Raw genomic sequence first — 26,435 nt, forward strand, 5'->3', positions numbered from 1 at the left:
TATCTTCATATTTATTAATTTTATTACATTTGATTAATATTTTTAATTTATGTAAGGTTTGACAACTTTTTATATCTTCCCTAGAATTTTTATAAACTAAGTATTTTAAAGTATGTATTAAGTTTGTATGTAAAAGTATATATTTAGAAATGTTTAAACGGGTATGTATTTAAAAATATATTTAGATAGAAGTATATATTTATAAAGTAAGTATTTAAATACTTTATTTTAAAAGTATGTATTTGCAAAATAAGTCTTTAAAAAAGTATACTTCAAAAGTAAATATTTAAAAGTATGTATTTATGAAGTAAATATTTAAAAGTATGTATTTGTAAAAATGTGGAAATTTTAGCTCTAAGTATAAGTTTTCGTTTTTATAATTTACATTTATCAAAAACAATGTGAATGTCTTAAAAAAAGGGCAATATCAATTTAATCAATTCAATGATAGATTTAATGTAATAGATTTAATTTGATGCTGTTTAGCAAAAAATAATAATAAAATTGTGGTAAAATTAGTATTTTTAGCTCATCATTGTAAGTTTTATACTTTATAGACGTGAATCTAGTAGATGATTGTGATGTATTTATGTTTTTGGTCGTATTACGCTTCTAGTCGGACATTTTAGTCACTTTTACTAACCAGATAATAGTTTTTGTTTTCATGGTGGAAGTTTTTAGTCGAAGTTTGTCTATGAGTTTGACCGGTATTTTTTGTATTTTGACTTTATTCTGAAAAATCTGATTCCATTTTACGGAAGTGACGTATGGTAGCTGCGAGCATGTTAGCGGAAGTTTTGAAATTGCGAGCCCTTCTAAATAAAGAAACGCCTTACTGATATGATAAATATGGTCAAAGTGTTTTAATGTAATTTTAAATAATATTTTAAGATTGAAGATTAGTGTTGGTCTATTAAAAAATGTTAATTAAATGTAAACAGGTTTAGCCTTCATTTATTAGAAACGTGCATTTTGTGACGTTTTGGTTTTTAATATACATATACATATATATGTATATATATTCGTTTTACACTTTAAACTTGAAACCATTTATATTGTAAAAGTAGTTTTAGAATGCGACAACAAGTATTTGGTTTTTTGGGGGGGAAAAAATCGTTCAAAATAAAAAAATTAAAGGATTTTATTTTGAAAGTCTTCTGACCGGATTTAGACCGGAAGTTGGGCAGTCCTCGCTGACAGCGCCGTCAGTTCGCGGTGAACTCCGTCCTCTAACAGCTCGAACGGACTCAGAATGATCTCCTACATCTTCGGCGTGAGTATCCTTCTTTTAAAGCGGTTTAACTCGTGTTTTCTCCATGCTAGCGCATGCGTGCTAACCCGTGCTAATGCAGTCTGCCGTGCTAATGTTTCTCTGACCGAACTATGAGGGCCTCCCCACAGGAATGAGTGACTCATTTTTCCCAAACAAACATGAACACTTGCAGGGAAACCGCGCCCGCGCGGCTCTCCCGTGCAGCTGCTTTTGCTAACTGATGAGTCACTGCTCCGTTTTCATGACTCAGCTGATCCGGGGCGGCCTCGACAGCATCATCAACTTCATCTTCAGACTCTTCTTCTCCAAGAGGAGACCCGCCATCACCTTGCAAGACCCCAACATCAAATACGCGCTGCGCCTCATAGATAAGGAGGTACGTTGGAGTCATTGAACGCAGCTGGTGCGTTCAGGGGCTTCTTTAAAAACTGTTTGTTGCAGATCGTGAGTCATGACACCAGGAGGTTCCGCTTCGCGCTGCCCTCTCCGGACCACATCCTGGGCCTGCCTGTGGGTCAGTATGAGCTCCTCCATCCAGACGGTTGGAGCTGCAGCTTCACTCACGCCCGCTTTCCTCTGCAGGACAGCACATCTACCTGTCTGCAAGGATCGATGGGAAGCTGGTGGTCCGCCCCTACACCCCCGTGTCCAGCGACGACGACAAAGGTTCGGTGGACCTGGTGGTGAAGGTGAGGAACTCCACGGTCCCGGTTCGATCCGCGACCACGGATTTACACGCCTCCGTGTGTGCAGGTCTACTTCAAAGGCATTAACCCCAAGTTCCCAGAAGGAGGGAAGATGAGTCAGTACCTGGAGAGCCTGAAGATCAACGAAACCATCGACTTCAGAGGCCCGAGTGGACTCCTGGTCTACAAAGGCAGAGGTGAGCAGAACGACGACAATTCATCCGACGGCGAGGCTGTCGCTGAGCTCTGCTCGCTTCCTTTTCAGGTGTTTTTGACATCCAGCCTGATAAGAAGTCTCCAGCTGTGAAGAAGACGGCCAAACATGTGGGCATGATCGCTGGAGGAACAGGTGAGACGAGGACCGAGCTGACCCAGAGGTTCTGCAGGGCTCGGTTCTGCTCCATGAAAAGACTCTTTTGTCACTCAGTCATGTGCAGAACTCGTGTCTTCCTGGAATTTGTGGTGGAAAAACATCTGATCATAAAAACACTTTATTCTTGAAAAGATCTTTAAAGTTCACAAAGTTCGAACAGAGGAACAAAAAGGAGAAACATAAAGATACTTTGGGAAATCCCTACTACCACAGTAACAGTAAAAGGTTTCAAAAGTCCACATTCCAACCAGCCTTTGATTAGATCAGTGATGCTCAAACTTCCTAAGCGAACAAGAAAACCCTCCAAACTGCTGGAGATCTACTCTCTAGTACTAGTAATGTATTATACGGTGAGTCGTCAGATTTACAAACATATGAACCGCATAGAAGAAGTTAAAGTGTGTCGTTTAAAATTTAATTTCAACTTTTTTCCTTCGTTTATACACTGTAGCATGGTGAAAAACCCCACTATAATTGTTATTGTTGACTTATTTTTACTTATAAATGAAGTCAGTGTACTGTTCCTTCTGAAGAGTCGCATGAATAACCTGTTTGTAGAAGTTTTCCTTTTCTTTCTTCAGTTTTAAAAGCTGCCAGTGACGAGTCTCCACAAACTTCTGAGTTTAATCCTCCATTTAGAAAACGATGCTGAACAATATCATATAATAGCTGGACGCCGGTACTTGACTTGCTACCACTAATTCTATTATTGTTTAGTCACATTATCCGGGATCACCGGCGCCCTCTGCCAGGCGTACTGCAACCTTACCTGGTGTATTCCTGAAGCACATTTTTGTGGATAAAAAGACCGAATGAGTCACAGACTGGCACCAGTGGAATCAGTTTGGAAAAATAGTAAAATTACGTAATTAAAAATACAGCGTCTTTTATGATGATGGAACAGCTGAAACCGTACAGTGTGCAGCACAGGGGAAGCACGGCCTGCGGGTGCCTCACGTATCTCTCTTTTTTTTAGTTTTTTCTTTATTTTTTTATTTAATCAAAGCAAGTTGAAAGTCCACACAGAAAAAAGTAACCAGAATAAACATCTAAAACTAATATTGGAATTTTTTTTTTTAAAACTATACATTTTACTATGGATTTTAAGCTATATTTTGCAGGTGAGGCACAGCCTTACCTGCCTGCACATCACTGATTATAGTATGTCAGAACCTGACCCACTGAGTGCGACATCATCCTTAGGAAAGGTTTTTCTTCTGGTTCCAACTAAATAAAGTCAATTCAGTCGTCATTATTTTATTTATTTTTATTGCGATGTAGACACCATCATGTTGAAGCCAGTCGTTGTTAGTAAGCATGAGTTTCTATGGCAACCTCTCTCACCAATGAGTTTTACAGGATAGCTTTTGACTTTTTTTTTGCTACGCTAATGTTAGCTTGTGAGGTGCTATAAGGTAGTGGGGTTGATGGGAAATTAGTATCAACTTAGGCTAAAAACAGCATCATCATAACTAAAAAAACCACTGGAACATTTAGAACAATATAGAGTTGGATTTTAAACTTAAAAAAAGACAAAACATTGATTAATGTTGTTAAGTTAAACTTTATTAAAATCTGAAAGTTCCATTTCCTCTGTAGAGTCTCATTACACTCCTCAGGATATTTCCTCCTGTCAATCATCACTTGTATCCGCCCCTTCTTCCTGTTTCTATTCTGGTCCAGTCTTGACTCCGCCCCTCATTTTGTTTTTTCCTTTAGTTTCTCCTCTTGCCCCTCCCTTCAGGAACTCCTGTTTTTATAAATCAAACTGAACTAGAGACCAGAATTTGAGTTCCCTCATTTCAAACCTAAAAAAAGAAAATGTTCATTAGAGAAGTTGTGAACGCAGCTTCCTGTTTGCTGCATCCAGAGAACTTTGATCAGAAGATTTTACTCTGATGCCGTCTTCAGAAACAGCTCTTTGTGTTTGATCTGATGGACTAACTCTCTTCCATCTCTGCTTCAGGAATCACTCCGATGCTGCAGATCATCACCGCCATCATGAAGGATCCTCAGGACGGGACGGTGTGTCACCTGCTGTTCGCTAACCAGGTGAGACCCGCATCACTGATCCCAGCAGACCCACCGTGGTCCAGATGAAGATCTGAACGATCGTCTGCTCCTGTGTTCAGACGGAGAAGGACATCCTGCTGCGACCGGAGCTGGAGGAGATCCAGGTCAAGCATCCGAACCGCTTCAAGCTGTGGTTCACCGTCGACCGAGCGCCTCTGGGTGAGTGTGAGAGGAAACGACCTGCAGCTCCAGCGTGAGGAGCAGATGGAGACGGTCCAAACTCTGTGTTCTTCCTGTGAAACTTATAGTCTTCCCTCATTTATCTTAGGAATGATGCTCTAATGAATAATCCACGACAGGTGAAATTTGCAAAACTCCTTACTACACTTTCATTTAAACTCTCAATGTTTAATCAGAAAATAAATCCAACTTTATAGAATGAAAACAGAAATCTGATCACAGTTGAAGATTTTTGTAAGTTTGACACATTCTGTGACGCACAGAGGAGATTGATTGACAGTTTTCTACAGCCAATCAGGACGCAGAACACGATGCTGTAAAAATAAATCAAGATTTCACAAAAAAAAAATTGGCAACTGTTGATCAAACCCGTCAGTTTCTGTAATTTGGATGAAAAGTCAGATTTATTTCTCGTTTGTTTTTGGTCACATGGTTCTGAGAGGTCAAAGGGCGTAAACTGAAGTCAAACAGAAATGTTTTTGTTCTCACAGGTTTTTGTAGCACTTTTCCTTTAGTGTATTGTGTTCTGCGTCCTGATTGGCTGTAGCTCCCTGTCAGTCAGAATGTGTTCAGTTCGCCACGTTTGATCTTTCATTCTATTATACTAGTCTTATCTTTCGATATGAAGATACTTTGAATGTTTAAACAAGATATGAGTTTTTCAGCCTTAAAACCTCCAGATATTTTAAAAATAATATATCTCTGCAGACTTCACCTGTCGCTGGTTATTTTTAGAATCCAACTCCTGTAATTAATGAGGGACTTCAGTGTATAGATGTGGTTACCAGGGTTTGGTGGAAACATGATTCAGTAGCTGCGTTTCCATTAGCTATAAAATTTAGCAAATTTTTTTAAAACTGCAATGGAAAACTTTTTCAAATTAAATTTGCTCCTCGTTATAAAGCTGCACACGAGAGATCCTACAGCGCCACAGCTCTTTATAAGCTGCGTATCATACGGATGCAGCTCCTCCGTAGAATCACCAACCAAGGATTCATCGTCGCTTCATCTGTAGCCGCACTTCTGCAGCCTGAATAAGACGCAGAAATCTCCTTTGAGGATGAACGTGAGAGTCGTGACAGAAACGTAAATGGATTCTGTCGTGTTTACTAGTTAAATACGGCTGAACAGGATTCTCACGTATCTGAGACCGTCAATGACGAGCTGCACTGCAGTAACGTCACACAAATGCTCCCTTTTAGTGAGTCAAGAAACATTTGTTCTCATCACCACTTTGAATGACTTGTTTTGTGTTTATTCACATAATTATGGTTTAATGGAAACGCAGCTGTTGGTTGTGTCTGAATTCCTTCACTAAACTGGGTGTTTGACAATTTTATTGTGTACAATTCCAAAATTCAGTTGCCTGGAAATTTCCCAGAAGTCTCTGCAAAATTGACGCTCTCTAGATTGGCAAATATAGACCACAATGCATTGTGTTTGATCAATATTTCAATTCTATGAACATTTGAGTTTTTGTCTTTGTAAAGTATTCACGTTTTACAAAATTAGTGAAGGAATTTACTCATTTTATCAAATTAGGTTTTTTAACTTTGACCTGTTAATACGACCCAGATTCTACATGATTGCTTCATTTCCCAGTCAGGTTTATTGTAGAATGAGTGAAGCTGCAGTTCCTGGTGTCACCAGCAGGTGTCAGCACTAAACTGTCTCGTTTCAGACTGGCCGTACAGTCAGGGCTTCATCAGTGAAGAGATGATCCGGGAGCACCTCCCCCCTCCCGGAGACGACACCCTCATCTTGATGTGCGGCCCCCCTCCCATGATCCAGTTCGCCTGCAACCCAAACCTGGACAAAGTGGGTCACTCCGAGAGCCGCAGCTTCACCTTCTGAGGGCCGGCTCAGAAGCACTACGTTAGTGGGAATCGCACCGTTTCTGTATTTGTTTGTGGTGTTTAAAGATGATGCTGGAAGGACCAAGACGAGGGAAGTGCCTTAAACACAGCAGAGCTTTCGTACCTTTAACACGTTTGTATGAACGTTTCACTGCAACATTAAAGCCAAACCGCTGCTCCGAGTTTGTCTGAGGAACATTTAATGTTAGAAAAGACGGTAAAAATAAAAACAGAACTCTCGGTTTTCCCGTACCACAAACAAAATCCTGGAAAAGGAGTTTCTGTGAATGTGTTGATCTCAGCAGGCGGACTCGGAGTTCTGTGCTCTGTCGCCCTCTGCTGGACAGACCCGGATCTCCTGCAGGAACTCCTCGTCCTTCAGCATGCTCTGAAACAGACGGAGTCGTGAGTAACGGAGCCGCGGAGTCGAGTGTTCTGGAGGGTTCTCACCGTCAGGTTGTTGATTCCTTCAGAGAACGCTCCGATCTGCCGAACCGTTCCCTCCGAGTCTTCCATCTGACAGTAAACAGGAAGTCAGTCGTCTGTGAGGACGCCGTCGGGTCGTTCGGTTGAGTCCATACCTGCTCTAGCCGCTCCAGGTCGTCCTCGTAGATCCGGGCGCTCCTCTGGAAGCTGCTGCTCTTCGGCATCTCCACGTTCATGGGGCACACGTACTCCTCGCCGTCGTCGTGGCGTTTCTTTCTCAGGGTCCCGAAACCTCCAAAGGAAAGGCGCCTCGGCTGCAGAGATGCTTTTATTTTGAAACAGGAAGTGAAGCAGAGTGAGGTGGCGGCAGGCCGCTCCGTACCTTCACCTTGGCGGTGGCCGTCAGCACCTGGTAGTCGGGGTTTTCCAGACACTCCTGTTTGAGCCGCTGCGCCTCGGCGCCGACCAGCAGGTGGAAGTGCGTGGCCAGGTGGCGCCGCAGCAGCGTTTTCCCGGGAGGGATGTTGAGCAGGAGGGCGAGCGCCTCCACGTTGAAGCGAGGCTCCAGCACCTGAGAGGAAGACGAACACGGAGGTCAGCTCTGCGGCTTCAGATCGCCTCTGGACGGGGTCCTCCTCACCATCAGCCCGCCGTGGACGCCGCTGCCCCTCAGGTTGGGGGCGTATTCTGCCAGGTCCACGGAGCGCAGCCACTCCATCACTCTGTGGTTGGTCCACTGGGAGATCTCAGCCGGACTGATGTTGGTCTGCAGACACAGAGCCGGTCCAGTTAGACCAGAACCATTTGAGCTCGATTTCTACTGGTCAAAACCTAGAAGGAGCTGCATAGTCTTAAGAGATCTGGATCTGCATTTAGGACTTTTTTTTTTAATAATAAATATGAACTAGAGAAGCTGCATTACCTACTAGTGTGAATGCTTTTTCCTGAAACTAGTCGCCGAAGCCTTTTGCTAAAAAAAATGGTGATCCGATTTACTTAAATTGCTGCAGGGATTTACTGAAAAAGCAAAAGCTATTTACAAAATATTATTGTAAATTGTGTTAAAGAAATATGAAAGAGCGCTGAAGTTTACCCAAGTGTTTGAACATTTTGTAGTAAAATTGTTTAAAATTCCCCAATACACGCTAATTTTGCAAAAAATATTTAGTGAGTTGCTTAAATATGAGCTAAACTCTAAATTAGCTTATAAAAACCTTGGTCAAAAACGTTAGCATGTCGCTAAAATATTAGCTAAACTCCAATTTATTTTTTAATGACTCTAAAAGATGACAACAGTACATGAATACATTTAAAAGCTTGTTGCTAATCTACTTAAAACTGAAATTTGAGGACTTTCTCATTAATTTCCTTTGGAGCAGATTGCTGAATATTTCAAAAACTATAAAGTTAATAAATACCTAAAATACAAGCAGGAATGTTCTGAACGTTTTGATACCGATTGAAGAAATCGCTGAAAGTTTGATTGAGTTTTTACGTGTCAAAAAACATGTAGGAGGATCACTGTAGTGTGAATGCTGACTAAACATTTACAGAATTTCTATATTTTGTCACAAACAAAAGCAAAAATAGAAAAACCAAAATCTCTCAACATTTTACACAGTTTATTATCTATGTGAACCTCAGTCAAACATTTATAAAATTAAGTAATCCTTAAAAAAATGCTATTTTATTTTTCTTTTTTGTTCTTTTCTCCTCTTTGTCCTCAGTAGTCTTACTCTGCTGTGTTTTGTTATTTTAGTTTGTGGTTTGGTATCTTAGTTTATGTAGTTTTAGTTCAGCGGAGCTGCAGAGAGACGGTCGACATGTCCGGGTCAGCCGTCTCCATGGAGACAGAGAGCCTCATGTCAGACGTTCGGGCGTCAAACCTCGTCTGAAGGTCGCCTCCGCAGACAGCTGGGCTGGTAGGAGTTCAGGCGGAGGACCTGGATGGCTCTCTTGATGCTCAGGTGATGAAGGACGCTCCCCACCTTCAGAGACAGCAGGTCCTCCTGAAAACAGAGCGGTCAGCAGGAGGAGGCCGCTCCAGCGTCTCCTCCTGCTCCTCAGGAGCTCACCACCGTCATGAAGTGCAGCACGCGTCCGTCCACTCGCGCCTCCTCGAAGCTGCTCTTGTACTGCGGGAGCCCGATGTCGTCCAGCCACCCTGAGGAGAAGCGCCGTCAGAGAGGAGGTCAAAGTGAACGTGCTGGAGGAGGCGCCGCACTCACTGGTCACCCAGTTGTGGTCCAGTCTGCCCCGCAGGTCCTCCTCTCCGGACAGCAGCGCCTGCAGGGCGAGCTGCAGCTTCTTCCTGTGGAGCGGCTGCTTCACGCCCAGATCCTGAGGAGCAACAGGCGGAGCGTCACCTCCTGACTCCTCCCAACTCCTGAGAGTTCAGCTGCTGCTGCTGCACCCTCCTACCTTCTCCAGGTCATGCTGAGACGCCTGCAGCAACGTTCCGGATTTGATCCAGGTCTGGCCCTGAGCCGCGTACAGACCCAGACCCTGATCCTGGAGCCACGCAACGACCTCCTCCTTACTCCAGCGGGAGAACGGAGCGTCTGCAGAGCTGAGGAGAACAGAGGATTCCAGCGCAGCTTCACTGATCTACATTCACATCGGGCTCCTTCATGGATGATGTTCACTCAGGTCTATCGCTGCCTGATACTCGCTCATGAACGCCACCTACAGCTGTCAAACAGCTGATAAACTGGTGAATCTTTGTTCAGGCTTCGTCTTTCACGGCTCTATTCAGATAAATAATAGATTGTCTTATAACCAATGAATTGTATTCATTTTAATCTCTTAGATCGTTCATATATCAAAATACAAACGTTGTAATCCTGCTGATCATTCCTCTCTGACACCCGGTTAAAGTTAGACGAGGTTTTAGATGCTTCACTGAAGTTAATTAAGATTTCATTCTGGTAACTTATGCTAGCATTAGCTTTAGCTATAAGATGTTTTCTGCCCAGTTAGAAGTTGTTCACAAAATCACTAAAAACACAAAAACCAGACAATTTCAGAGTTTTACAATAAAGTAAAACTAACTACTGTTGTGTTATTTTCTAATGTTGCTTCTTTTAGCTTTTGTTCATAACTGTCTGATCTGCAGGAAAATAAAGGTAAAAAAGGATCAAATTTATTGAAAACAGAGACTAAAATACGTAAATACACTCGATGCTGAACTTTTATTTTGAAAGCTGACAGCCGCACATTAAATATTAGCCGTACCAAAACATTCCTGGATTTAAAATCATCCCCTAAAATATTTTTTAAAACAAGTTTAGCCTTAAATGCGATTCAAACACGTGTGAATAACATGAGGTTATTTTCAATAGAACTTCAGATGTTGGAGGATTATTCAAATTTGTATTTTGATTTGTGAATTATCTAAGAGAGGAAATGATTTATGTATAATTGTGTTCAACTGTGTTCAGTTGTCGCTTTTGTTGGTCTACACACAGTAGAGGTGACATCACCATTTCATCTGACATCACTGTGAAAACTCAACTTCAGAGCCAAAAACAGATGTAGAAACTAGCGCAGCGACGCGTCGACTCAGAAGCCCAAACTGTATATCTACACATGTCCAAGCCCGGTGTGAACGCAGCCCGAGAGGTTCTGCTCTCAGGTTTATCTCTTAGGATCTCCTACTTGTGTTTTGGTTCCCGTGACCAGCCGAGTCGGGGGCCGGCGGTGGCTCTGACTCCGCCCCTCCTGAACAGGCCTCCGTCTTCCTCCTCGGAGTTGAAGGAGGTGGAGTGACTCCTCTTCAACCTGCAGGAGAACACCGGCCCACGTGAGCGGTTTCTGACCTTCAACCAGGCGACACGCTGAACGCGTTCCTCACCTGCCAAAAAACCTCCGGAAGCCTCTGGACTTCTTCTTGGGTTCTGGAGATGAGGGCGGGGGGGCGTCGTGAGGCCTCTTTGGAGGAACTCCAGCCAGGTCCAGGTGCTCCGTGCCTTTATGCTCCGCTGTGAACATCCAAACCTCCCTCAGTGACCTGTCAAGCTCCGCCCACCACCTCCTCCATCCACGTCCAAAACTCCACCTGGAGGTCAGTCTCACCGAGGTTGGGGTCGCTGGCCGTCTGCTTTCCGCCTCGCAGCTTGAAGAAGCCGCGGCCGAACGAGGCGCGTGCCCTCCTGCCGCCGAAGCTGTCGGTGGCGGTGGTTTTGGTGGGAAGAGAAGCCGGAGCCGCTTTAGCTTTACTCTGTAAACAGAGGGACGGGTGTAGTAGCAGCACTTCACCACAGGGTGTCAGTGCAGAGCCCCATCTCACCTCTGGATCGCTGAGCGTCTGACGTCCATCCGCCGAGCTGCAGAAACAAGAAGAAGTTCAGAGAAAAACGATTAAATTAAAGACCCTCTCCAATAAAAAGTTTCATTTTTTATCACGATGAAGAACATTTGTTAAGAAAATTGTATTTCTTTATTCAAGGAGCTGAAGAAAAAAGTGCAGTTATAAAAAAAATGTATATTTATGAAAGAAAATACACTCCTTCATTCCAAAGCGTTCACCTGTAGACGATTAGATTCATGAACGTCTTTGTTTTCCTCGTCTGGATCAAAACTGCACGTTTATTGATTTTGTCTAAAATCCAATGAAAAGACCAATGGGAACGCTGTTAAAATAGATCAAAAGATGATGACAATCGTCGTTTTTGTGGTTTAAACATGTTCTTGTTGCATTTTCTCATAACAGAAGAGCTATATAAATTATTTTACTATTAAAACTGTGTTTCTGAGTATTTCTTAGTTAAAATCAGCAGCAGATGAAAACCGGATGCTTGAAAATGTTCAGACTAATGATGCAGCTTCTGAAATGGGCGTGGTCAAAGTCTGAATCATCCACCTGCAGACAAATGGATCTATTAGCGGCTTAATTTTCCTCGACTGAGCAGGTTTCTGGCTCTGATATTAGGCGCCATTGTGTTGCTACGCTAATGTTAGGTTGGGGTTTTGAGAAGCTGTAAACTAGCATAAGAGGGGTGTAAACAAAGGCTTGATGGGATATTAGCTCCAACAGCCCCGCCCACAACCCCAGAATAGTACTTCTAATGAGATGCAGAAAATATGTCTTAAAAAACTTAACAGGACTTTAGATTTTGGCTAAAAACGAAATAATCTTAATTAAACGACCGCTGGGAACGATTTTAAAATAGAGTTTTTTGTGTGTTTTTTGACATGTTCTTGTATCATTTTTCTCATAGTAGAGGATCTTTGTGAAATAATTTACGACTAAAACTGCATTTCTGAGTATTTCTTAGTTCAAATCAGCAGCAGATGAAAACCAGATGCTTGAAAATGTTCAGACAAATGATGCAGCTTTGAAATGGGCGTGGTCAAAGTCTGAATCATCCACCTGCAGACAAATGGATTTATTTGCGCCTTCATTTTCCTCAATTAAACTGTACGACTGGATAGCTCTGATTTTAGGTTGTGTTGCTACGCTAATGTTAGCTTTGGGCTGTAAGAAAACTAGCATACAAGAGTGTAAACAAAGGCTTGATGGGATTAATGGAGCCAACAATCATGTTTTTGATGAGCTGATGAAAAAAAACATCTTAAAAACTAAACAGGCTTTTTGATTTTGGCTAAAAGCTGCATCATTTTAATTTAGTAATTTAATAGTTATAGTCGGAGTATAACTCTTCATTTTCAACATCCTCCCGTCTGCAGTGAAGCTCGTTTTAGGACAGGTTCCATCTTCATGACAGGCTGTGACCTTCTGACCTCAGCAGAGAGAATCCATCAGGTTGTACCTCTCAGCTTTCATCTGCCGTTCTCGGTCCAGCTCCTTCATCTCCGACAGCACAGCGATGCACGGCGCTGACTGAGACCACAACAAAGACCTGGTTAGTTCAGACCTTTTCCAGGCACCAGATTATTAACCTCACAGCAGAAAAGAGCCCAGATTGGGTTTTTTCTACAGGAAGTCTGGGCTTCCTCCTGAAGTTAGGAGGTCTGTTTACCTCCACAGAGATCCTTCCTGCCTCCCCCTCCTGCTCCACGCTGACCTGAGTCACCTCCATGGATACAGAGACGGAGGAGTCATCCTGGATGTCCTCGTAGTCGTGCTCCCTCTGCTTCTCTGGAGGACGGGATGTGGACGTCAGAAGAAAAGCAGACATGAGACCTCCAGACGACCTTCTTCTAACCTTTGAGCGGTTCCTGAGCGTTCGTGCATTTGGAGAGCGACTCCTCCAGCTCGTGGATCCGTCTTTCCTGTGGAGAAACACTCAGGTTTTAGCCAGCTGACGAGATGAGGCAGCTCTCACGCCACTCTTTACCTTCTTGTCGTTCTCTGACGTCAGCGCCTGCAGCGCCCTCCTCATCCTCAACATCTCAGCATCTGAAAAGAAGAAAGTTGATCTTCAGGAGCCGATGGGATTAATGGAGCCGCTGGGACGGGATGAGCCGTCTGCAGGGCTCCCCACAAAAATCCACTCATTCATCACCAAAGCGTCTCGCACAACTGGAAGCGCTCAAAGACCCACGCAGTCAACAACAAAACCTCATGAGATACTGATTATGTGACGAAAACAGAGCCGTCAAAGTCTGAGCTGCTAACAGCATTTTAATGAACACACGTCAGATTTCTGATGAAAACTTCTGCAAGACGAAAAAAAAAACCTAATGGATCTAACTTTAAAAGAAAATCTATTTCATTACATGTTTATGTTCAGGGTGGACAAATAAAAGCAGAAAAATTCAAACCATAAGTGAAGTTCTATGGCCCGCCTACTTTTTTCAAAATGGCAGCTTTCATTTGTTTTATCTCCATAGCAACCATTTTATTTTTTGGTCGCCTGGGGGTTACGAACAGATCTATGTAATTTTTAATAGAATCAGTAAAAGTATTTTTTTAATTTCCTTGGCAACAAAGGTTTTTTGTTGACATTCCTAATGTGTTCGTCTCGTATGTCGTATCGTTTCATTCAGCGTGAGATATGGATTCGAGGAGTACAGAGATCAAAATCACTTGTATTTGCAGAAGGTACTAAAGGTAATTCTTATAGTAAAATTCTAGAAATGGAGTTTAGTGGTACTGCAGGCGAGTATCGGGGTGAACGTTTAAGAAAGAACTACTGCAGGATGTGAAAATTAGCTGGAACTGAGGCTCCTCCTCCTTCTGCTGGGGGCGGGGCAGCAACAGAAAGTGTTTCTGTGATCCACATGAACCCTCAAAAACAATAATGCTGTAATCCTCCCACCTCGTTCCTCCCCCTCGGTGGCGATGCCAGTCTCCCCCTCCAGTCTCCTCTGCTCCTCCAGCTGCTCCTGCAGGAGCTGCACCTCCTCCTGCAAGCAGAAAGAAGAGTCTGGGTGAAGCTCCACAGCAGATCAGAACATCTGAGATCATCCTCACACTCAGATTTAGGAGATTAACAGTTCACATGGTTTTCCTGAACGTTTCTAGAACCTTTTACTGAATTTCTAAAACTAAAACACATTTCAGTGAAACTATTGTAGTGGGAGACACTAATGCTGTCACACAACTCATTTGTTTTGTCTGATTAATCACAACCTGGAGCTAATAAATCTATTTTTAATGAATGAAATGAATAGCCTCATTTTAATTATGTAAATGGATTCTTATATTATGGAGCAGAAAAGATCAAAATACAGCAAAAAAAAGTGGCTTTATGAACTTTTATGACAGACCTCCAGCCTTTTTATAGCTAAATCTGAAAAAAATATACTGAAATTATAGCAAAATATATATGTAGCAAAAAATAGAAAAAAATAATGCTAAAATGAGAGAGAGAGCAAATATCAGATACATTGTAGCAGAAACTAGTAAAGACTATTGCAAAAATACAAAGGGCAAAAATAAATATTGCAAAAATCAAAATAAATTATAGCAAAAATTAGAAAACATAGCAGAAGTCAGAAGAAATTATAGTGAAAATCAGAAAATAATTATAGCAAAATTTAGAAAAAAATATTGCAGAAATTAAGAATAAAATATTGCAAAAATCTAAATAAATATAGCAAAAAATAGAAAATAATAATGCAAAAATTAGATAGCAAAAATCAGTTACATTATGGCAAAAACTAGTAAAGACAATTGACTATAAAACAAAATAAAGAGAAAAAATTAGAATTTTTTTGTTGCAAAAATCAAAATAAAATATAGCAAAAATGTGAAAACATAGCAGAAGTCAGAAGAGATTGTAGCAAAATTTAGGAAAAATTGTAGGGAAAAATATTTTAAAATTGAAATAAATGTAGTAAAAAATAAAAAATAATGCAAAAATTAGAGAGATAGCAAAAATCAGATACATTATAGCAAAAACTAGTAAAGACAATTGCAAAAAAACAGCAAAAACAGAAAAAAGAGCAAAAATTTCAAAAAATGTTGCAAAAATCAAACTAAATTATAGCAAAAATTTGAAAACATTTGAGCAAAAATCTAAATGTAGCAAAAATCTGAAAAAAATTTGGCAAAATTTAGAAAAAAAATATTGCAAAAATTAAAATAAATTATAGAAAAACAGAAAAAATAACAAATATCAAAATTATAGCAAAAATGTGAAAAAAAAGAGAAAATTTGACAGTTGATCACACTAGCAATGTGAGCATCCAGCAGATCATCCACAAACTTACCAGATTCTTTCACATTAGAATTGACTCACATATAAAATAAACAAACAGTTTGCACTGGTCAATTTAAAATGCAGATTTATCTGTGTTTTTTTCTGCTCTCACACAAACACATCCTGGCGTGACCAGGAACCGTTAACCTAAGAAGATCTCCTGGTCCTCAAACCTTCTACTTCAATTTTAAAAACTTTTGAACTCAGAATCCTTTTAATGTCTGAAGTCACACAAATGTGTGTTTTTTTGTGATAGTTAATATCTAAACAGCTATTCTCAGACAACATGTGGACTAACTTCATCACATCAACACTCACTTGAAAGTTCTTCAGTTTCCTCTCACACTGCAGTCTCTCATTCTCCACGTCCGTCAGCCTGAAGCGCAGCTCCGTCACTTCCTGGAACAAACCCTGGGGAGGGGAAGTGACCTCGGATCAAAGTGAGCAGAGAATTCCCGCCGAAGCCGTCGGTGAGTCATCGCCGACCCACAACAGAGGACGGCCAACGATTTCTAAAGCCCACCCAGAACACGATCTGATCCCACGTCTGTCATCTGGAAAAGATGCTGACTACTGACTGTATTAGAAGACTGGACTGAGAGACCAAGAAACCAAAATCTCAGAGAGATCTTCTTGCTAATTCTATTTTTGTCTTTATTCCAAGTTATTGAAGTTATAAAATAACCAATCAGCTCCTAACATGAGGAGATGAACTAGAACCTCAATTTAAGTCTGAAATGACCATTAAACACCTATCAGACTGAAGGGGGGGGACTATTTCCAGAAGATAACTAATTGGAAGCAGCTAACCAGACGATAAGGAGTCATGAGACATTATTTTATTATTTTTAAGTGTTTGATGGGAGTCATCTGATGATCCTAACAGTAAACACATTCATCTGTCATTTTCACACTTTGTCATCAAAATCTCTGATCTGCAAAGAATTTGTTGACTAACTTTTCTTGTGGGAAAGAGATTAGTTTTCAATCTGCCTCCAATCAGTTTAAGGAATGCAGGACGTCCCAGAGCTTAAGCTTCAGGACTCCTCCGGTTCTTTCTGAAGTCAATCCCACGTTGAGTCCGTCTCCTCCCTGGAAACTCCAACCTCCACTGGAGACGGGAGGTTTGGGTGGGGGGGGGTCTGGCAGGAAACAGCTGCTGGGGCACACAAACCGGTTCTTCTGGAACCCTGAGAGGAGCTCAGCCTGAGACGGGTCAGAGTCGGACCTCTGAGACTCCAAAACAAAAACCGAGAAGCTGCCAAGAGTGCAGTCACACACGACCGTCCGCTCTGTTCAGGGGGGGGTACCTCACTGCCTCTGTGGTCCCTCTCCAAAGCGGTCAGCTTCAGCTTCAGGCTGGACACCTCCGTCATGAGCTCCAGCTTCTGGGTCTCCAGAGTCGTTCTGTTCAGCAGCTCCTGCAGAGAAACGGGAACATTTATGGAAGTTAAACTTCACTCCAGAGTCAGAAACGGACATAAAGAGCGGCCATTTTCAAAATGGAAAAGTCTACGTTAGTTTGGGTTCAAGCGGTCACTTTTAATTAAAAAAAGTATAAATGTGGGTTTGAACAGCAGTTTTTAAGTGTTTTCAGGCTCTATGGACAAAATAAATGCAGCAATTGAACACGTATCGATAGTTAAAGCAGCTGAACTTTGACCAGGATCACAAAACTCACCGTTCAGATCAGGTCACTGTTTTAACGTCATGATTCAGATCATTTTTCAGATCAGCAAAAGTTAAAAAAAAACAAGGAAAAAGGAGAAGATTACTAAAAGATTACTAAAATTACTTAAATTAGCTTTAAAACATATAAAGTACTTCAAAGCATAAATACACCCTCACGCATCTTTGAACGTAAAAATGTAAAATCTTGTAGTTTCTGGTTACATTTACACGTCTGGAGACCAAACCTCCAAAAACTGAGAGAACATACAATTCTTCTCTCATCTGGGATCACAGATGATCCAGGATCTGTTAAATCCCTGAAGGAGTCTGAGCTGCACACCTGGATCCAGATTCAGGAGGAGCAGGTGGAGTTTTTCCGTACCTGTTGCAGAAGCTCCTCAGCAGCATTGAGCTTCTCCTGGTGTTGGTCCAGACTGTTGTCCAGATCTCGGATCTTCTCCCCCTGAACCTCCACCTGATCTGTGAGAACGCTGACCTGCAGAACCATCGGATCAAGATCTCAATGATTTTATTCACAGATGATGGATGGACACGTTTTAAGCTCAATTTCTTTATCATCTGCTTGAACTGTTTCCTGAAGAACAAGAAGACGTTTGCTCTCCAACCTGAAGAATGAGACACTCTTTGTCGCTCTCCAGGCGTGACAGGCGCTCTTGGTAAACGCCGTCTGAGCTGTGGACGTTCGACTGAAACGACAAAACCGGGAAAGCTGGATGAGCCGCAGCGTTCGTCTGGGGGGGAGGAGGAAGGCCTTCGATCCGTCAGTCTGTCTGAGCTCAGAAATGAAGAGACTGGAGGGAAACAGTTTCTCCTCAGTTTAACTATTTTTTATTGTTCTAATAAAAACATTTTTTTCTTATCCTCTAAAACAGATTTAAAAAAAGATGACAATTAATTAAATCAATTCTGAAATATTGATTAAAGAATTCAACTTTTTTACTCTCTAAATTATTCTCATTTTAGGCTAAAAAAACAGCTTTTCAGGTAATTGAAATGTTAATCAAGTTTAATCTTAGTTTAAAAATCACAATTTGAATGAAAATAAGTTTTTATGACCAAAAACAGTTGTTTTAAAGTAAAAATATGAAAAAAAAGATTTTAATTTAAACTTCGTTGAATCAGAAATCCAATAACAAACTTGAGACAAACTAGTTTGTGATAGAAAACAGTCGAACGATACAGATATCAGTATCAGTATCGGCGACGATATTCTATTTTTACACACATCGGTATCGTTTTTACTTGAACTGGTTATTTTCGTCTCTGAGATAGCCACGCCTCCGTCTTCAGCCTCGTCCCTGATTGGTTACCCAAAAATTGTAGTAAACATCTGCAGAAGTTGTCTAGATTGTTTAAAAAATAATAATAAATACTTCGAAATGCTGTAAAACAGCATCTTTAGGGGCTACTTCTTTGCTTTTTTATGTTTTTGAAATAAACTTGTAGTTTATATTATTGTACAATTTGATGCCAATATTTTTACTTTAAAAGCAATTTTTTTAATGTCCGTGATGTTTGGTCTGAGAAAAATATTGAAACATCTTTGAAAAAACATAGCAGATTCCTAATAGAAAACAAGAAAAATGCAGTTTTTTGGAATCTCTTTAGAACAGGGGTCTCAAACTCGCGGCCCGCGGGCCATTTGCGGCCCGCACGATGATAATTTACGGCCCCCGTCTTCATATGAAAGATTACTGTTAGTGCGGCCCGCAAGGCTGATATGAATGACAGTTGTTATGTGCAGAGCTGAATGAACCAATCACAGTGAGGTATATGACTCTGGAGGCGGGACATCGGCGGTCTGTCCAGTGCCTCTGTCTATTATTCATTCCTTCCTCCAGTCAGCTGGGCGGAGGAGGAGCCATGAAGCACCAAGCGCGATTTGCAGGACCCCGCGCGGGGAATTTGCTGCTCGCGGCTCGTCAAAAAATGTGTTTCTGTCGCCGCGTGTCGAAGGGGCTACCAGCTTCGTCTGTGGATGTCTCTCTCAGAATGAATGAGAGACATATGTGATGTCGAGGAACACGTTTTTTGACGTGCTGACTGTTCCTAACCAGAACTCCTCAAGCTCCGATCATCAAACCTGTAAGCCCGCCCCGCGCGGCGATCAGCGGCACCCGCCTGTCAGACATGAGATCCTGAGCTTGGCTCGCACGTGCGCGCGCGTGTCTCTGACTTTTAAGGTTCACACACCGACTGTGTCGGCGCGCATTCCAGTCCATGTAAACGCGATAGAAGTCTGATATTCTGCTACGCGCGTTTGAATAGAATCCCCCCCCCCCGAATGCGTGCTGATGCAACCGCCACGCGCACGAGCACCCCACACCTCCAATGAATGGAAGAAACATACAGACGTGGACAAAAGTGTTCATACCCCTCCGTTAAAGGAGGACAAACCAACAATTCTCACTGAAATCACTCAAAACTTACAAAAGTAACAATAAATAAAACACCTGTGATGTGAATTAAAGGACACACCTGAGTTAATCATGTCACTCTGGTCAGATAGTTTTCAATCTTTTATTGAGGTACCATCATTTTTGTCCAGGCCTGTTTCATTTTTAAATAATGATGTTAATCAACAATTCAAAAGTGATGGCTGATTTTGATTGTTTAATTTTCAATTTTTATTTATTTATTGTTACTTTTGTAAGTTTCAAGTGATTCCAGTGAGAATTGTAGGTTTGTCCTTCTTTAACTGAGGGGTACCAACACTTTTGTCCACCACTGTAGGTCAGATTTATTTATTGTGAGGAGTTCTACAAAAATCTAAATAAAATGAAATCCTTCAAAGATTTTCTTGTTACCAGGGCTTCTCTAACTCTGAAGGAGGATCTGTTAATACAGACATTTGAAACTGAACAAAAATAATTAGTTTTCTCTAGTCAGTCAATGTGTGGTTTCTTCAGTTGTCTGTATCTGTTGTTTGGTCATTGTTATTATTTTATTTATTTATTACTAATTTATTTGTTTTTTTTATTCATCTTTTAATGTACATTGTAAAAAACAAGAAAACAACAACAGAAAATTCTTTATAAAAACATTACACCTCAATGAAATGGAGTAGGAAAAAGTTTAAAAAACTTTATCAATTCTACCCCCTAGCAATATATCTTGAATTTAATCTTCAATATAAACTATTTCAGAAACAAACATTAACTACCCTTATTTTTTTATATTTATAAATCAACACGGACAAAGATCTATACACGTCGTTCATCATTTATTCATTATTTTGTGTTAAAAATAAAGATATTTGAGAACACTAGAATGTTTTCTCAGCGATTTTCTTGTGAAAATCCTGATGCGGCCCGGCCTCAACTAGATTCTGTCTCCAGCGGCCCCCGGCTGATTTGAGCTTGAGACCCCTGGTTTAGACTCAGCTGTAGATTGTAACTGAATCCAAGCAGAAATTAGTGCAATCTGACGGTGAATCAAGGCTGAAAGTTTCATTTCTATTACAGTCCAAATACTCGATTAACATTTCATGTTTCACTCATATGACACTACATACTTGGAGTACTTCTTCTACAAAATGTTATTTCCATTTGTGATATAAATTTTAAAAAGCTCTACATATTTGGAGCAGCCTGACTCTGATGGAAACGTCTCCCAGCAGCGCTCCAACAGAAACCATCACTCACATAAAGTCATAACAGTTTACCACCAGAAAAAAAGATAAAAAGTTATCAAAATCAAGAAGTGAAGATAGAAATAAGATTAGTCCTAAACTGTCCAGGATAGAAAAAGAACAATTATTTTCTTATGAATCTGATGCTGTTTGGAAATAAACGCACTTAAAGCAACAAAACATTTTCAAAAATGAGCTCAATTTGACGCATTCATTCACTGACTTGAGATTGTTGTCATTTTATTTATAAAATATAAAATGTCTGAAGGCAAAAATATCAACTCAATCAGGGAGATGACTCACAGTCAGAGGAGGAATCAGGAGAAACGCTCCGACTGACCTTCACAGCCATGATGCCCTCCACCGACGACTCCTTCCCCGTTCGGCCGTGCAGCCACTCTGCCAGCCCCTCTGCCGTGGAGTCGGGGATCTGGCAGCGCAGGTTGTCTCTCTCCTCGTTGTCCATGAGCTCCAGCGCAGCCCGCAGGTCCTCCAGTAGGTGCAGAACCCGAAGGCCGCCCAGGAAAGGCGACGTGGGCGACTGGCAGTCGAACAGCCCGTTGGAGTAATCGATGGCCTTGGAGCCTGAAGAGAACGTCCAGATTCATGTCAATCGTCACGGAGCTTTAATACGAGAACCCAAGAATGAAAAGGATTTAATCCACAAACTGAATGTCAGACTGTGGTGTAAAGCTTTTATCAATAAGTTTCATTTCTGAGAAAAAGGAAACTAAAAACTATAAATAAAGTGTTTCTGGGCAGATGAACGATTAGCTGGAGAGCTGCAATACTGATCAGCATTTTTGTTGCTAATATTAAGTTGTGGTTGTGAGGGGCTGTAAGCTCAGCAAGAGAGTGTTAACAAAAGGATCATGGGAAATAAGCAGAGGCTTACTTCCACATCAACAGTCCCACCCACAACTCATGTGGATTTTCGTTACGTCTTAAAAAACGTTTTTTTTTTTTTTTTGGATTTTTTAAATAAAAATAAAATAACAATAAAAGAACACGGGGAAAGCTTTGAAAATAGATCAAAAGATGATCGGAGTGAGACTACGATTAGTCGACTAATTGACGACTAATTTAATACTTGATTAATTGTTACTTTTTATTATATGGAGTCAGAGTGTAATAAAGTTGAAAGTTTAATGGCATTATGTTAGCTTTTTGGACTATTTTGGCATTTAATACGTTTTTTAAGCTATTATGGAGTTTAGCTAATATTTCAGTTGCATGCTAACTTTTTTTCTGTTTTTTAGGCTAATTTGGCATTTCATATTTAAGCTGGCTATCAGCTTCAGGGTTTTTAGCAATTAACTTCAGCATTTTTAACCATCAATTTCAGCATCTTCAGCTGTCAGCACTAGCATCTTTAGCGACCAAATTCAGCTTACAGCATTCACACTAGCATTATTGCAGGTAATACATATATAAATACATACTGTATAGTTTGGCCATGGCCCGATTAGTCGACTATTAAAATAACCGTTTGTGGCAGCACTACTTATAATATAACCTGGACTGGGTAAGATGCTTTTATTGTGAAAAATGTGAGTTTCCTCCATAATATCTGTCCGAAATGTCACAATTAAAAACGTCTCACACTAACTCATAAACGTAAATAAATAGCTTCCCGACAGCAGCCAGGGAGCAGAGCTTGATGATGGCTGCGGCTCCTGCGGAAATGTGGGGGAAAACGGCGAGGGGGAGGGCGGCAAGTGTCATGTGATCATCTGCCTCTTTCCTATTGGAAAAGGTCAGTGCTATAATTACATACAGGGGTGGAAAAGTGGGGACTCTTGAGCTGAAGTCTGGTCTGCTCGTCCTGCAGATGCACATGCATGCAGGGAGCAGCCAAAAGATCCTACAAACTCAGGAGCTTAAACCTCCTTCTGTTTCCTTCAATGGAAACTTTTATCTTTCCTGAAGCAAAGGCAGTGATTTAGCAGCTGCAGCTTTTCTGCAGAACCTTTGTTTATCCTAAAAGAGAACAGGAAAGTCTAAGAGGGAGAGGGGCTGACAAAACGTCTCAGCCCACGGGACGCAGAACTCCCAGCATGCAGCTTAATACCTCCCAGATGTGGCCAGACCCCATGGTTTGCTATGCCCACTTAAACACAAGCTGTCCTCGCAGGCCGAGAGCTGGAGTCATTACCTGCTATGATCCCATCCATTTGCTCCAAGGCCGCCGCCAACATCTCGCTGGCGTCAGACATCATCTCGCACTCCAAGACTCTGAAAGCGGGAAAGACATTTCCAAGATGTTCAAATACAAATTTTTGTGTTTGTTTCTTTATTATAAACATCTCTTATGTCTGTAGGTTTTTGTTGGCTTGTTAGTTTAGGAAAAAGACCTTCAAATGATATCCCTGACTGTATACAAAAACCAGACAGAGAGACTCCGCCCCCCTGGCGTTTCAAACAGGAAGTACCTTCTGGCTCCAAAGAGCCAAAACCCCATAGACTTCTACAGGGAAATACACAGCTATGAAGCTGCATTCACACAAACACAATTTACACGTCAAACTTGCTGCTAGACAAAAATGCGTAGTGGGAGGAGCTACTGCTAAAAGGTTTTATTCGCATTGCTACATTGAAGCATCGACAGTATAGTTCATTTGCAACACTCGAAAGACACGGACGATGTTGAGAGATCAGGTTTATTTATTTGGAAGAGTTCTACAAAGGAGTTTGTAATCTCGTCTCCATGTCTGGGTTCATTAGATCGTTCAGGAGCTGCATTTGAATGATGGCAGCTTTCAGCAGTACTTCTGTTTTTTTGTGGCCCAGTTTGACGACTTGATGTCCCAGGAATAAAAGGTAAAAATAAGAATAAAATTATACAATCTTTTTATTATTGTCTCGATGGAAGAAGAAAAAAAAACTATCAGGAAGTTCTAGAGTAGAACTATCAGATTCTCCTCCATTTTTTGGTCAAATCTGTATTCTTCCCCTACGGCTTCTCCCCACACCTCAAATTGTTGGGGCATTAGGGGGGGTAGGGGTGTCTGAAATAGTATTTTTTTATTTTTATAATTTTTTTGTATTCAAGTTATAAACTGACCAATCAAACGTCTCAATAAACAACTTGTGGTGCTTGCTGGTCCCCTACATCCAACGTTGGAAACGTCTGACAGATTTCGTGTAGCCTGCTTTCCAGTAGTAAGGGTGTGGACTTCCAACAATCTCACTTTCGATTGGCCAGAGTGGTTGTCATAGAAAGTTGATTAAGGCAGAATCAAAATTGATCTCATATGACTTTTCTCCACCCTTAAAGGAGAACAGGAAAGTCTAAAGGGAGTGATATGGAAAACTTAAGTTGTCGCTTATCATGAAACAGGTGAAGAAATAGGTCTCTCCTCTCCCCACGTGTGACCCAGATCACTCTACTAGCGGAGGCATAACTAGCTCCAAGCTAGTCCCTACCATTCCTCCTTAAAAATTTATTTGGGACATCACCTACAACTGGAGAGGAAGGGAGAAGCCGTAGTGGGGGAAGAATTCATATTTGGGCTTAGACCAATGACTGCTTATTTGACTTCAACATGCCGTTGTCTGTATCACAAAAAAATGGCGACTGAATTGACTGCATTGGTTGGAGTCATGAGTACGTCCACTTCTATGGATGACGTCACACTCAGTCTGTCCAGTTCTCATATACAGTGTTCCCTCGTTTATGGTAGGAGTCGTATTCCAAAATAACCCACAATAGATCATATCTGCCAAGTAGGACCATAGATGTTTAAAGGTTGAAAAACTTCTCACTACAGACTTTATAAACTTATATTAGACGGATATGTTTCTGTCTTGGTTAAACACTCAAAGTCCAAAACCTCATGGTTGAAGATTTGTGTAAAAAAAATGCGGCAAACTGAACAGATTCTGTACAAAGAACACATCACATATTAGATTGATAATATTAGGAGCCAATCAGGATGCAGAACACAAAGCCCTGGAAAATATTTTTAAAAAGTACATTTAAAAAAAAAAAACATTAAAATATCCGCGATATAGTGAGGGACCAGTGCACAGTCAATGAATGACACTCAAGTGTTCGGGAGGTACCAGTTCAAACCACAGCGGCTATAGTCATTATACTATAACTTGAAATTTCAATTTGGTTGTGTAAACACTTTGTGTTTTAAGTGCTTGAACACTTGGAGCATAAAACCACAACAGTGCTACAAACAGCCAGAGGTTGTCAGCTGGCAATAATCTGCTGTCAGCCTCCCTCAGGTCTGTCATAAGGAGGCTGGGGGGGTCAGAGGAATGGCTTCCCCAGGAAAGAGCTGCTGCTTCCTATGAGCACACAGACAAAACCGAGCTGGAATCCACAAAAAAGAGAAGCAAAAACAATGTTTTCAAAAAGATCTCCTGCAAAGACTTATTGCATTAGGATTAAATTAAGTTTAGATCAGAATCGAGCTTCCCTTATCCCCACTAAAGTTTTTAAACCCAATAAATACATTAAACGAAACAAGCCCTAATGGTTTGCAGGACGTTATTACCCTGTGACGCCGGTCTGCGGCCCCCTGCAGCCATAGACTCCTCTATAGGATAATGGTGCTATTCTCTGCAGCGTCGGCATGCTCGGAACGCCAAACTTCCAGAACAAAGAATCCAGCATCCCAAACACTTATCACATGTTCTCTCTGTGACTGGTACTGTCCAGTTATCACTTCAAACCAAATCTGATTTGGAGAAATGAGGATAGTAAACAGCATGAGGACGACTGACCGCTCTACACAGAGCCCCTGCTTGTTCTGGCTCCAGGCTCCGCTTCATTTCCTCCCACTCTCAGGTCATGGTGTCACACCCAGTGGGGTAAGAAATGGGCTCTAAGAGAGCAATTAAATCAGTGACCTCAAAATGGGAGCTGAGATTTGTTGTTAAAACAAGGAGTGCTTTAAGGTCTTATTTTTTCAGACCGTTTAATGACTTGCTGAACAAAAGAACTGTTTGATGACAAAACTACACAATTCAGCTTTAAAGCTTCTTTGCAGGTGGACAGTCAGCCCGCATGAAGATCTGACTGGCATGTTTTCCTCCACAGATATTTCCATGATTTGCTGGGAAACTTTTCTTTGGGTGGAAAATATATTATAACAGCTGCTCCATTCATCCCAGCAGGAAAACCTGCAGTTCGTCCCTTCTGGAATATAAAAAAAACCCTTTTAAATTGACAACCTAAATATTAGTTTTGCAATCTGGAGATGGGAGGAATATCCTGAAGAGTTACACTAAAGTATTTTTCATTCCAGCTCCAACTGAGAAGACCAGATGAACCAAAAAAGAAGATAAGACGTAAACATTTCATGTTTTTCCAGCCTCCAAGAGGAAGACCACATGCTGCTTTGGTGGTTTTTGTAGCATAAATAGACAATGAGTAAATCTGCTGAGACCTTCGTCTAACACATTCTCACTCCCAACTCCTCATATATGGACATATGGTTAAACCGCCTTCCGCATCACTTTTTGGGTGTCCCCAGCTTCTCATTTTTTGACGTCTTTTCCCATTAAATCCCCAACCTGTACTGCTACCAGTGCCCTAACGCTAACCCAGTACCGGTATCCTATCCTGGTACTGGTTCCCCATTCATTACTGCGTCCGGTACCGGTACCGTGATTCAATAGGA

The 26,435-nt window shown here is 41.3% G+C and overlaps 2 protein-coding genes across 3 annotated transcripts in view; one reads left to right on the forward strand and one right to left on the reverse strand.

The window, feature by feature from the left end:
- The first annotated feature begins 1,136 nt into the window (after positions 1 to 1,136).
- LOC112153184 (NADH-cytochrome b5 reductase 3) lies at positions 1,137 to 6,623 on the forward strand. Its single transcript, XM_024283166.2, has 9 exons — positions 1,137 to 1,273; positions 1,524 to 1,649; positions 1,715 to 1,787; positions 1,856 to 1,962; positions 2,027 to 2,156; positions 2,225 to 2,308; positions 4,299 to 4,384; positions 4,465 to 4,564; positions 6,267 to 6,623. The coding sequence occupies exons 1-9, from the start codon at positions 1,253 to 1,255 to the stop codon at positions 6,437 to 6,439; spliced, it is 900 nt and encodes a 299-aa protein (XP_024138934.1). The 5' UTR covers positions 1,137 to 1,252; the 3' UTR covers positions 6,440 to 6,623.
- A 1-nt stretch (position 6,624) lies between these two features.
- Positions 6,625 to 26,435, reverse strand: part of LOC112153135 (liprin-beta-1) — a 138,934-nt gene continuing 119,123 nt past the window's right edge. For both annotated transcript variants that reach the window (XM_024283097.2, XM_024283087.2), the window contains 24 exons: positions 22,955 to 23,034; positions 21,140 to 21,384; positions 17,774 to 17,854; positions 17,530 to 17,643; positions 16,787 to 16,897; positions 15,795 to 15,887; positions 14,091 to 14,178; positions 13,167 to 13,228; positions 13,035 to 13,101; positions 12,849 to 12,967; positions 12,639 to 12,709; positions 11,156 to 11,192; positions 10,942 to 11,086; positions 10,721 to 10,847; positions 10,525 to 10,647; positions 9,289 to 9,436; positions 9,096 to 9,207; positions 8,943 to 9,031; positions 8,754 to 8,876; positions 7,508 to 7,633; positions 7,250 to 7,438; positions 7,023 to 7,181; positions 6,892 to 6,957; positions 6,625 to 6,829 (listed from right to left, as the gene is read on the reverse strand). In XM_024283097.2, coding sequence (XP_024138865.1) covers positions 6,740 to 6,829; positions 6,892 to 6,957; positions 7,023 to 7,181; positions 7,250 to 7,438; positions 7,508 to 7,633; positions 8,754 to 8,876; positions 8,943 to 9,031; positions 9,096 to 9,207; positions 9,289 to 9,436; positions 10,525 to 10,647; positions 10,721 to 10,847; positions 10,942 to 11,086; positions 11,156 to 11,192; positions 12,639 to 12,709; positions 12,849 to 12,967; positions 13,035 to 13,101; positions 13,167 to 13,228; positions 14,091 to 14,178; positions 15,795 to 15,887; positions 16,787 to 16,897; positions 17,530 to 17,643; positions 17,774 to 17,854; positions 21,140 to 21,384; positions 22,955 to 23,018 — 2,649 coding nt within the window. In that variant the 5' untranslated portion in view covers positions 23,019 to 23,034 and the 3' untranslated portion in view covers positions 6,625 to 6,739. The remainder of the gene's footprint in view (positions 6,830 to 6,891; positions 6,958 to 7,022; positions 7,182 to 7,249; positions 7,439 to 7,507; positions 7,634 to 8,753; positions 8,877 to 8,942; positions 9,032 to 9,095; positions 9,208 to 9,288; positions 9,437 to 10,524; positions 10,648 to 10,720; positions 10,848 to 10,941; positions 11,087 to 11,155; positions 11,193 to 12,638; positions 12,710 to 12,848; positions 12,968 to 13,034; positions 13,102 to 13,166; positions 13,229 to 14,090; positions 14,179 to 15,794; positions 15,888 to 16,786; positions 16,898 to 17,529; positions 17,644 to 17,773; positions 17,855 to 21,139; positions 21,385 to 22,954; positions 23,035 to 26,435) is intronic.

Source organism: Oryzias melastigma, linkage group LG23, assembly GCF_002922805.2.
Source record: "Oryzias melastigma strain HK-1 linkage group LG23, ASM292280v2, whole genome shotgun sequence".
Lineage (NCBI taxonomy): Eukaryota > Metazoa > Chordata > Actinopteri > Beloniformes > Adrianichthyidae > Oryzias > Oryzias melastigma.